This window comes from Rattus norvegicus, chromosome 4 (assembly GCF_036323735.1).
Source record: "Rattus norvegicus strain BN/NHsdMcwi chromosome 4, GRCr8, whole genome shotgun sequence".
NCBI classification, from domain to species: Eukaryota; Metazoa; Chordata; class Mammalia; order Rodentia; family Muridae; genus Rattus; species Rattus norvegicus.
The window spans coordinates 124,447,372-124,459,813 of NC_086022.1; the positions used below are offsets into that span (position 1 = coordinate 124,447,372).

At 44.1% G+C, this 12,442-nt stretch overlaps 1 protein-coding gene across 1 annotated transcript in view; it reads left to right on the forward strand.

Annotated features, from left to right (window-relative positions):
- Window positions 1-12,442, forward strand: part of Zxdc (ZXD family zinc finger C) — a 32,135-nt gene that overhangs the window by 7,812 nt on the left and 11,881 nt on the right. Inside the window, exons 5-7 of the mRNA XM_002729395.7 lie at window positions 702-872; window positions 3,499-4,181; window positions 5,790-5,874. Of these exons, the coding sequence (XP_002729441.4) occupies window positions 702-872; window positions 3,499-4,181; window positions 5,790-5,874 (939 nt within the window). The remainder of the gene's footprint in view (window positions 1-701; window positions 873-3,498; window positions 4,182-5,789; window positions 5,875-12,442) is intronic.

Genomic DNA, 12,442 nt, shown 5'->3' on the forward strand with positions numbered 1-12,442 from the left:
ACCTTCATTCTTGAAGGTTCTGAGGCCTTTGTCATCCTGAGTGAATTGGGTTGTAGTTCCGAGTTGACTTAATTTCTGTCTTAGAGTCACTGTTGCAGTGTTGAAAAGTCATAACCAAAGCACCTTAAGGATAAAAGGATTTATTTGGCTTAACATATCCTGAATCAAGGTCTATTGAAAGAAATCAAGGCAGGAACTCAACTCAGGAGGGAACCTGGAGAAAGGAGCTGATGCAGAGTCCATGGAGGAGTGCTGCTTACTACCTTGTTTCTCAGCCTGCTTTCTTATACTACCCAGGACCACCGCCAAGAGTGATACCACATCAATCACCAATTAAGAAAATGCACTTCAGGCTTGCCTCATCTTATGGAGGCATTTTCTCATGAGGTTCTCCCTCTCAGACTACTCTAGCTTGTATCAGATCGACATAGAACCAGGCAGTGCGTGATTCTTAATTACTATTGTGAAGGGAGTTTATGTGGCACAGTGGGTCACAATGCACAGGTGAAGGTCAGCAGACAACTTTGTAGAGTTGGTTCCTTCCACCATTATGCGAGTTTCAGAAACCAAACTCAGGTCACCAGATTTGGGTGGCAAACACCTTCCTTCTAAATTGTCTTGCAGTCCAGTGTCATTTCTGATGTAATTAAGAAGTATCTTTGATCATCCTCAGGTATAACTCTGGATTCCCTGTCTTCCAGGATGCTGTGCCAGGTTCTCAGCTCGCAGCAGTCTGTACATTCATTCTAAGAAACACCTGCAGGATGTGGGTACTCCAAAAAGCCGCTGCCCAGTGTCCAGCTGCAACCGACTCTTCACCTCCAAGCATAGCATGAAGGCTCACATGGTGCGGCAGCATAGCCGGCGCCAAGGTCTGTGATTGTGGTCCCTGGGGTTGCAAAAAAAGTATATACCTGAACATGGCAGAAGTGGGATTGTTCCCCTCCCTCTCACCTCTCAATCACATGCAAACCATGAAGTTGGATCCATGTGTTTCCACATAGCTGTGAGACCTGTGTGCTTTCCTCTCCTGCTATTCTTATCTTACCACAGCCCCTTTGTAACTATTTTGCCCTTACATGTGAAGTTCTTCCCTTCAAGTGTACCATCATGTTGCAAGACTCCCCTACACATGTGCTCTAAGCCTGTCTGCAGCCGGGCCCTTGGCCCTGTATGCTCATCCTCTGAGTCTGTCTTGCCACGTCCATCATTCCTGACGAATTCCTGAGTATTGACGCTTGTCTCTTCCTCCTGGTCTTAGGAGACAGTGGATCCTACACAGAGGACTGTTCTACAGAGGCACAGGAAGCTCTCCAAGCTCAGAGTAGAATTGTGTCTCAGGAATGGGCTGGGGTATGAGAGAAGCACCATGATAGTGGTCAAAGGCATGTGGAGGGGAGGATGCTGAGCATATAAGACCTGACTTTCAGCATCTGTGGTACAACACTTAGAAGCCTGCCCTTCTACATCTTATCTACAGTCATAGGCAGGACAGCAAGAATATAGGGGTGGCAGCATTGGCTGCCGCTCTCTAATACATTCACAGAGGCTGTGTCTCTGGTTACTTCTGCTCCTGATAAGGTAACTTGGTGATGGTCATGTGTGTTTTTAACCAGTTTCCTCTCACTGTAACCTGTGAAACATGGAATACCATTTAGCTTTTTCCAGTTGGGATCCTGAGCAGGGACAGATTATTGAGTCCTGTTTTCCTTTAGCTTCGGAAATAAGGAAGGTGGTAACATTATGAGTCACTCTTGGTTAAAGTGTCTGATGCAGGTATCTGAGCAGCTGGAGCTGGTAAAAGTTTGTGTTCTTATTCTTGTTTCTTCTCTTGGGTTAGGTGGTTGCTAGTCTGTCCTTTGGATCTCAGGCACTGTAACCTCATGCCACAACAGTTGCCATTCTGCACTGTAAAAGCAGTTGCCTTCCTGGTAGTCTGTAGATTCCTTAAGGACAGCAGAGTGTGTCCTAAAATCTATGTCAGAAAATGTCACTCTCAACCATCTGACATTCCTTCTCAAACTGCATCTCTCTCCCTAAGATGGCTAGTTCAGGTCACTTCACAGGAGTTTGCTTTAAACTTTGGATGGATAAGGGGCCCTTTTAGCAGGCTATGCTTATGGTATAATTGGCTGATTCATGTATCATTCAACCTGCCCATCATAGTCAGTAGAGGACCAGGCACTTAGGGCTGCCTGATGACTGCTAACTTGTGTTTCAGTTCACCTCACCATGCTGCAGAAAAACTTGCCAAGGTTGAGACCAAAAGGAAGCACTCAAGTCAGAGTCTTTATTGGGATCTGTTTGCTTCCCAAAGCCTCTTGTGTATCCACTCGTACCAAATCTCTAGTTGACAGTTGTAGAGTTAGTAAAACATTAGATGGAAGATTTTTGAATAAGTTTTGTATCTTTATTCCACCAAAACCACTCCACAAAGAACAGAATTCTCAAAATGAATGTTTGTGCTTATTTTTAATTTTGAGACAGTAACAGGTTTCCTGTAGAACAGGATTCTAGATAGAATCATTTCCGTCTACTCAGAATGTTGTATTGATGCTGGGATACTATCGGAGACACTTTGTGAATGTGCCACCTAAAGATTCTGTCGTTGGTTTTGTTTGTATGTCTACATTAGATGTCTTCTCTAAGCCTGAGTTAAAAATGCAGCATCCAGCCTGGTGGTGGTAGCACACGACTCTAACACCAGCCCTTGGGAGCAGAGACAGGCAGATCTCCATGAGGCCAGCCTGGTCTACAGAGTGAGTCCCAGGACAGCCAGAGCTATGCAGAAACTCTGTCTCAGAAAAACAAAACAACAAAAAAGCCTTGTGCACTCTGATCTGGCCTTCATGGTTATTCAATATGCATTTGTGGTTAGCATGTGATTGACTTGGGAGAAACAGAACTGAGTGCCCCTTCCCTCTGCTTCAGGCACTTGGGCAGTTCAGAAGCTTCCGAAAGGGATGTAAGGGGACCTGAATCTGAGCTCCATGCCTCTGCCTAAACCTGGAGCTTTCAACCCAGTCCAGACAGCCAGTTTTACTCCTGGGCTAACTACAGATGCTCAACTAATCCAGTTTGTGAGTGACCATAAATGTGGAGCCTGGCACAAAGTTTGACAAGATCTGAGATGACTGAAGATAGTTGAAAATGACCCCAGAGCCAGACTTATGGAAAGCTGACTTATGGAGGCTTTGTGCTATGGATGGATTGAAACCTTCTTGGTTAGCTACTGCAGCATAGGAAGGGCAGGTTTTGGAGCATAAAACAGCCTGAGGACATAAAATATTAGCTGATGTTCCTGCGGTTGAGCCACCTCTTCCTTTGGTGTCTGCTGTTCACTGTGTGCCAGCAATAGGTCTCTGTCTCTGCCCTGATGCCAAGGTCTAATGAAAGAGTAGTCAGTGTTGCTTCAAGAGTTAGCCACTAGCATTTCAAGCAGAAAGAAGATTTCTTAGTCTAGCAGCATAGTAACTGAAATATCCTTTGCTTTTACAGATCTTGTACCTCAGCTGGAAGCTCCAAGTTCTCTTACACCCAGCAGTGAACTGAGTAGCCCAGGCCAAAGTGAGCTCACCAACATAGATTTAGCAGCACTTTTCTCTGACACACCTGCTAATAGCAGCAGTTCAACAGCTGGGTCGGATGAAGCACTGAACTCTGGGATCCTCACCATTGATGTCACTTCTGTGAGCTCTTCTCTGGGAGGGAATCTCCCTACTAATAATAACTCCTTAGGGCCAATGGACCCCCTCGTTCTAGTGGCCCATAGTGATATGCCTCCGAGTTTGGACAGTCCTCTTGTTCTTGGGACACCAGCCACAGTTCTCCAACCAGGCAGCTTCAGTGCAGATGATTCACAAGCCATGAGCACAGGAGCAGTAGGCTGTCTGGTGGCTCTGCCTATGAGGAACTTGAGTCAAGACTCTCCAGCTTTGACCCCCAGCAATAACTTGACAGCACTTGGTACCACACCAACTTCTTCAGACACCACCCAAGAAACTGCCAGTGTTCCAGATCTGCTGGTTCCAATAAAGGTGGAACAAGACTTGTCTCCTGTCCCAGATGTGGTCCAGGGGCAAAAAGAAAGCCATGGGCCATCTGTTCTATCCAGCTCTGCAGAGAGGCTAGGGGCTCAAAAGGACTCAGAGCTCAGTGCTGGCACAGGCAGTCTCTACTTGGTATGAAGCACTCTATTCCATCACCACCACTAGCTCACTTCCCTAATGCACTTTGGATCATGTTTGGGATGGATCCTGTCTATGCAGACGGTTCTTTCTGGTGTGCAGAAGTACAGATGGAGCCTGGCAGTAGTCTGGAAGCCTGACTTTGACCTTGAGTCTGGAATTGACATTCTTACAGCTTTAAGAAATTGCTTAACCTATCTGAGCCCTAGATCCTCAGTTATTTCTAAAACAAGGGGTTTTGGCTACATGCATTCTAAGATTCTTTTGAGTTCTGTGATTTTATAGTTTTCATGAGAAAACTTAAGACACTTCTTACTATTGAAATATTCACCTTTGTGCTTTTCACGTAGTGACAAGTTCTAGAAGAGCAATGTTGACATCAATTGTCTTAACGGTTCAATGGGAACTTGAAAGCTACATCAGGATATTTTTATTACAATAACAGTGATTCCTGAGCCTTCATTCTTGAAGGATTATAACAATACTCTAATTTTGAGGCTGGACAGTTATTGTATTCTATATTTATATCAATTATGCCTTTAATATAATCTAATTTAAAGTAATTTAAAGATTCCTAGAGAGAGAGTCTGAACTTTCCTCAATCTACGATGGAAATGATCATATAGGTTTCTTTAAAACGCTGGTTGAATTTTGTTTTGACATTTACCATGTTAAGATTCATACATCTTACCTTACTATAACCTAAAATACTAAGTTGTAAATTGGGATCAAGTGTGAGTGAGGATGCCTGACAACCAACTACTGGAGCCAACTTGCATTTTTCTCAGTGTGAGAGCTACACAGTCTGTCTCTCCATTAATGGGAACTGTCTGGTGGTGGCAGAGCCATATTTGCCAGCATCTGCCTAGGCTGCCACAACAGTTGCTGAGAGGTAACCACATGTCAGAGCATGTGGGAAGCCTGTCCCTGGCACTCCATGCCTCCCTGTGTCTCAGGAAAGATGGAGTGGAAGAGGTAGCAGAACCTGGGTAGAGGCGGAAGAATTTAGGCTTGACCCTTGTTTGTTCTTTGCTAGCTGTGGCATTGAGCTCCCCTGCTTCTCTGAGTGGGAATAGTGTTGTGAATGGGTTTCCATATGCTATGAGCTATAGAGGACTGGTTTTCTTTGCTCCATTCAGTTTTAAAATGAGGCTTTTCTTACTAAGTGTTCACACATTTTAAAATTTCCTATTTGAATACTGTTTCTCTGGCACGTCCATAAGTTTGCTGCATTCAGTAATACTTTTTGTATTGGCAGATGACAGTGTGGCACTTGCTGCCAATACTGCATAGGGCTGCTGAGACATAACCCTGGCATCAAGAAGACGTGGTGTTTTAAGGAGCAGGGCAGTATACAGCTCTTAGCAGTCTCTCTCTAAAATATTTTAGCACATTTAAACCTTGGAGGAATGAACTTCACTTATCCAGATGATGAAGCGCTGTACATTTTCTTTGCTAGCAATTTAGCATGCGGTTTCCTGAGCGCCTTTGCTGGTGACTGGTTCCTGGAGCTCTGATACATTCCCAGGCAGGCTTAGTCCCCTTGCTACCCTTCCTCTGCTGTTTAGATCAAGCAACTGACACACTTTTCTTTGGTCCCAGGAAAGTGGGGGCTCAGCAAGAACTGATTACCGAGCCATTCAACTAGTCAAGAAAAAAAAGCAGAAAGGAACTGGGAGCGATGAAGGTGAGGCCGAGTGTGCTGCAGTGCTGATGGGCAAGGGGCCAAGGTCTCTTGTGTCACAGTCACAGGCAGAGGAAGCACACAGAACAGTTGTTTCTGTGTTCTTTGTCTTCTATGTTCAAAATGCCCTTTTATTAATTCCTTAGCTTAACATGAACTTAGAAAACAGGTAGCAACCAAATCACCAGCATGTCTGAACATGCTCAGCAGGTCTGAGAGGCCCTAGGAAAATCAAGGGTTCAAACAGGGACAGTTCTGGAAGGCTACTGAGTAAATGAGCTAAGAGGGTCAGGTGTCAGGAAAGCAGAAGGGTGTCTGGATGCCAAATTAGGCCTGGCTTTGTGGTGGAAGCCCTTTCCTAGTACAGCCATCATCTCTAGGATAGCTGTGTGATGGCAACCTGTGTACATCAGTCTCTGGTTGAATCAGCCTGAATGTATACGAGCAGTAGCTCACTTGAATGAGAAAACAAAACAAGACAGTCTCACATGAGCCAATTGAGTCTATGGCCTTGCCTGCTGCCCCTTCTGCACATGAGATTGAAGGTGCAGGTGCTGAGAGGAGAGACTGGTGAGTCCTGTCTAATGTTAGCAAAGCTCTTTGCTGTTCTCAGGCGTCATTCATCTTTATTTACTTAAACTTACTTTGGTGCAGTGTTATGCTTTTCTGTTCTTAATGTCATATCTCCCATATTTAAAATGACAGTTTTCTCCAAGTAGCTGTTTCCCTGTGTGCCTGTCAGTGTCACTTGTAACTTAAAACAATTCTGTGGTTTAAGAATCCAAGTGTAAAATGTGCAGGGAAAATAAAAGGGGATGTGGATGTCTGTAGAAAAAAGAAGAATGTACTTACTACATGCAAGCCAAGTTCATGAAGAAACACAGGTGTCTCTATTGAACCCAGTTACAAATGTGGTATTGGAGGAAAAGGAATGCCTCAGACTTCATGTACAGAGTTTATTGCAGTCACCATACTGAAGCAGTACTTACAGAGATAGTTATACAGTTATCATTTGCAGTGTGACTTTTTTTTTTTTTTTTTTTTTGGTTCTTTTTTTCGGAGCTGGGGACTGAACCCAGGGCCTTGCGCTTCCTAGGTAAGCGCTCTACCACTGAGCTAAATCCCCAGCCCCGCAGTGTGACATTTTAAAGATTAAAAACACTTTTAAAAAATTAGGCATATATTTCACCTCTTTTAAAACTGACAGTTTTTCCCTAACATTGGTGTTGGTAAATGCTGAGGTTTTCAGTTGTTTAAAACCTAGTATATGCTGCTGACCCCTGTTGGCATCAGAGCCCACAGGGGCGTCAGAGGCTGCTCTTGGCAGCTACCCTTCTGGTTTAGAGCCATAGCATGCACTCTCCCTGCCCCCACCCCCACCCCTCCCACACACACACACCTCTCTTTCCACTCTATCCCTCTCCCTTCCTTCTCTCTCTCCCACTCTTTCCCATGTTTGGTAGAGTATTGCGTAGGTTGGGTTAGTCTGTCCTGTGTGCTCCTCTAAATTAGCTGTTACATCCTGAGGCTTGATCTGATTGATCCATTTGTGAAGAGGACAGTTAGTAAGACTCTTTGAGGTTGTGCTGGGTTCTTTGCAGGGCCCCTGATCTGGTTCCTAGCAGCCATTGATGACTTCTGCTGATGGTCATGGGAAGTTACTCTTAGCACATAGACATTAGATCCTTGGGAGTTTCAGAGAAGGTGATAATAGTTCTACTTTCCTCTTACTACCTAGGACATCTGTCTAAAGAGTGGCTTCTCCATCCTTCACCCTGAGGTACAACTGATAGGAGAAAGTCGGGGTGCTTAAGTCTGCATCAAGTTTTTATGAGTAGTTTTTGGCCACTTTCTGTGAGAATTACAGCATTTCATATACTCATTTTAAACGTTTTTCAGACTTTGAAAGGAAATATAATCATGGCTTCTACAAGGTATATAGACTTCTGCCAGGGTGATGGATTACCTTCTGTACTTATTTGTCTTTCTTGAAAAGCACTCTTGAAATCCTACGACTGGCCAGGAGAGGTTCCATGTAGAATCCCTGCCTTTTAATAGCCCTTCGAACCAACCATGTTTCTTCTAACATGTACTGTAACTTCAGACTTATAGATTCTCTCAACCTTGAGTAGCTGTGTGCCATAAATATTGCCACTCTTGTGTCTACAACTGTGACATGTTTCCTAGCCATTCCTTGGAGCAGCCTGCTCATAATCCTGGTGAGCCTGTTACTGGCAACAACTTCTGCTGACGGTCATGGGAAGTTACTCTTAGCAGGTGTCCACTAGGACCCTTCTCTGCCTGGGCTGAACCAAGCACCCATCTGGGCTCTATTTTCAGGTCTTCCAACCAACAGGGCTCACCTCAGCCTTCCCTTGCCTATCATGATGCTTTTGAAGGATACAGTTGTTCTCTCTGCAGACTCTCTCCATGTGTGTTTCTTGAAGCCTCCTTTCATTATACCAAGGTTCGGGTCTGTTCAAGCTGGAGGTAATGTGCCCTCCTTGTGCACTGTGCTGGGTACAGGTGTATTGACATGGATCATTAGCAAAGGTTCGGTTGGCCAGCTTTCTACCTTCTATAAACATCCTATTTTTCCTTGTAGTTGTAAAAATTTAACTTGCTGTAGATATTTTACAGTTCTGTGCCTTCCAGTATAGCTTCAGTCATTCTCACAGCCCAGTGAAAGCTCTTGTACTTGGTCATTGTTATGTACTTAAAGGACAGGGTCAGACCAAGAGCAGAATCTATGAGGGGTCCCATGTGGGAAGGACAGTGTAGACTTTTTCCAGCTTTGGTGACCAAGAGAGCTCACCTGAAACATAACTATCTGCAATGATTAATGGGACTCAGTCATGTGAGACCCAGCCCCTCCAGAGATAGGGCTGGCAGTAAATATCCCAAGGAAACAACGTTCTTTGTTTATTTGTTTGTTTGTTTTTAACTATATTTTTATATATGGGTTCATGTGCCATGCCTATGCCTGGTACCCTCAGAGGCCAAAAGTTGGCACTAGATCCCCTAGAACTGGAGTTACAGGTGATTATAAGCTACCATGTGGGTACAGGGAATCAAACTTTGGTTCTCTGCAAGAGCAGCTAATGGCTTTTAATTACAGAGCTATCCAACCATCAAGCAAGAACATGCTGACAAGTATGACATCTAAGGAGTGCAGTGAAGCTAATTATTTACCACACACTGCAGATACCCTGTCTCTCATTATGTTTTCCACAGATTTAACCCTAGGCAGTGGGTCTTGACTCTGATAATTGACCCTGGTGTCCTGTGCAGGCAACTTGTATTTCCTATAGGTGTTTATAAATTAGGGTTCTACAGACAGTGCACTCTCTTCCCTCTCCCGGGTGAACTCCATTACTCTTGGCATAGACTCAGGCCTGGCCTTACGTTATTCTCAGCACTGGGTAAGACTAGCGCTGATGTCGCTGCTCTGAGTCTGCTCCAGGCCAAAGCCAGAGTTCCTGCAAATGATTTCCTATGGCCTTAAAAATATCCTGTCCTATACTGTCTCTTCAGTATTTTCTCTATCTTCTGGCCTGACCAGGCTCACCTTGTCCTGTACTTGTTCTGGCCTGCAGTCAGCTGCTTCTATAGAGAACCCTGGCTTCTTTACTGGAAATGGGTATGTACAGCCAGGATCTGGGTCCAGTGCTATGCTGGTGAGATGTATGTACTAGGTTCTCAGTGGCCAGTGCTAGGAAATATTTGTAAATATCATTTTAATCAATCTGAGATCAATTTTCTGTACAGAATGTTATAGCTTTTGGAAGGTATGTACACTGTTTTACACTCCTTGTTATTATATTGATACTTAGTGAAGCATTCCTATGTGTGGAGTCAGCTCAGACTAAATGGCTTCATGCCAAGTTGGACTGTGCTGCTGTTTTGGCACCAAGCCTGAGGGGGGAAATTTAGGTTTCTGGGATGTCTGCATTTTGGCATTGTGATTGGAGATTATGAGCTGTAAGATTGAGCACAGAAGTCTCAGTGTAACTACACCTTTGCAGAGACTAAGCTTCAACAAACAGAAAGACAGCACCATAAATGTGGGGCCTACACTGTGTTTGCATTCCTAGAAAATGTGCAGTCTGAAATCCAAGGCTTTTCCCAGGGTGCTGCTGTTGAGAGTGGATACATAAAAGTACTGCTGGTGTCTTTAGTTTGGTGAGCTGCTCCTGACAGAATCACAAATATTAGAGTCTTTTCGAATTGTGAGAATATCTTTGGAGAGGAAAGGTCATTATTAGAGATTGAATTTAGGTCTTTACGCATGCCAAGCAGGTTCTTTACCAGTGAGCAGTAGATTTAAGGGAAATGAAAGCCAACATGATTCTCATTAGAAGGAACAGTAAAATAGCAAGACACTGTGACCAAACCTGAGGGTATCTATATCAATGTAAAAGTATAAACAGCTCTTAAGTGCATTGCCAGGAGACAAAGACTGAATAGATCTAAGCAAAGCATACTCTTAGAGGAAGGCACGGGAAGGTGAGCAGTGACTCAGAAACAGCCCCCAAAGCAGGAGTGATGTTTGCATGGAGAGGGCATAGTGCAAGGAGAGTGGAGACAGCAAAGCTCTTCCCCCGTAGGTTGGTATCCATGTGTGGCCCACAGCAGAGCTGAAGAACATTTATTCTGAAAACTTGGCATCCCAACCAGCACAAAGTGAAAACTGATAGAAACCTGTCAGGGGTGAAGTTGAATAAAGGCCTAGCAGTATTGAAACTGACTCACTTAGCTTGTTTGCAGACTGCGGAAGCAATGAAGCTGTGAAGAATGTTTATTCATGGATTTAGTGATGTTACTTTACTAAATTCTAGTTCATATTCAGTGTTTGTAGAAATTAGATGAGGAATGAGAAAAGTTACAGCTTACATCCTCATAGGGAAAAAGTTTGACAGGATTTTATTTTCTAACCATTTGTATAAATTACAAAGTAAAATTCACTTGGAAGCCAAAATAAAGCCCACTGAGCAATTGGGTAGTAGAAGAAAAGGGGTGGGGGAGAACCTAATTACAACAGAAAATGATAGCCACAGAGTTTCTAGTTGGATCTCTTGAACAGTAGAAGCACTTGCTTGGGTCTCTTGTGAGAATAAATGAGACAATGGCCATAGGCACTTGGAGTATAAGCAGATTATGACTATTGCTGTGTATGAACCAGGGTTGTGGCTGAAAGACAGGTACAGGTGTGTGCACAAGCAGCCTTCTCTTAAGAAAAGGAAGATCCCTTCCAGGTTCTATCTTCATTAATTTCATCATTTGGTTTTCCCAGTCTTTGCTTATTGGGTATTTCCATTCCACTCCGTAGACTGGATATCTGCTTTTCACCTTTCCTTGGTGTATGGGAAGGAAGAGGCCATATCACCAGGGAGCAACCCAACTGTGCCTGTCTTCTCTTCTACATGGGGAGATTTCCTTGTGAAATTTCCTCCTGTGGGGCTACTGTAACTAGCAATCTCATTTCCAGATTGTCCACTGCTGCCCCATAGAGAACCTCAGATGACAGGCATCTCTTTTTAACTGGATACTACATCTCCTAACATTTACTACATTTTTAGCTGAATGTCTTGGGTTTTCCAACCAACAGTGAAGTCATCTATAAATTATCACGTCTCCTCCAAAGAATCCACTTTAGTTCTCTTTTTGGTTTATTTCCAAGGCAAGACCCTCCAGAGGGACATAAACACCTGTGGCAAGAACAGGAATTCGAGAGACTCCAAATGTCTGGGCACACCTGTAGAACAGTGGGTGCTGGGTGCTAATCTAAACCCACCTGCTGGCTGAGGACAACTTTGAAGCCCTGATCCTACTTCTTGAGTAGTGCAATGACAGGTGTATGTCACCACACCCAGAAGAAATCATTATGAAATTCCTATTTCACCGGTGATGCCTATTAATTTTTAAAGAAATTCAACTTAAGATCTACTGAGGGTTGGAGAGATGGCTCAGTAGCTAAGAGTGCTCATTATAAAGCTCTCGGGTCTGAATTTGCCATCTCCAGAGCCAGAATCAACAAGCTGGACATAACTGAGCATGCTTGTAACCCTAGAAATGCCAGGAGAGGAAGCACAGAAGCAGGATTGCTGGTACTACCTGGAAGACAGAGGCCTAGCTCCAGGGTCAGTGAGAGGCCTTGTCTCAAGGGAATAAGGGAATAAGGGGTTAAGTGTGGGACAGCTGATGCTCCTTCCTCTGGCCTCTGCACACAGATCCCTGTAAGAGAACTGGGCTCTTCACAGGCCTCGGGCTACTGTTGGCTCACTAACAGATCTACCATTAGGTAGTTTTCAAGCCCTGTTTAGTCTGAATATATAGTAAATACAAGATGCTGAGGATGCTGCTTAGAACATGTTATTTTTAGGACACGTCTTTGTGGTGACAGCACTTCCTGTCCATATCCCAGGTAGAGTAAGTTGTGCAGCCATTGCAGGGTAGACTGACACATGTACTTTCTCCACGTTACAGTATTCACATCTCTTTCAGAATGATGTGCTCTTACACGTACTATAATGTATCACACTGCATGTGATGTGTTTATTTCTGTGCTCCT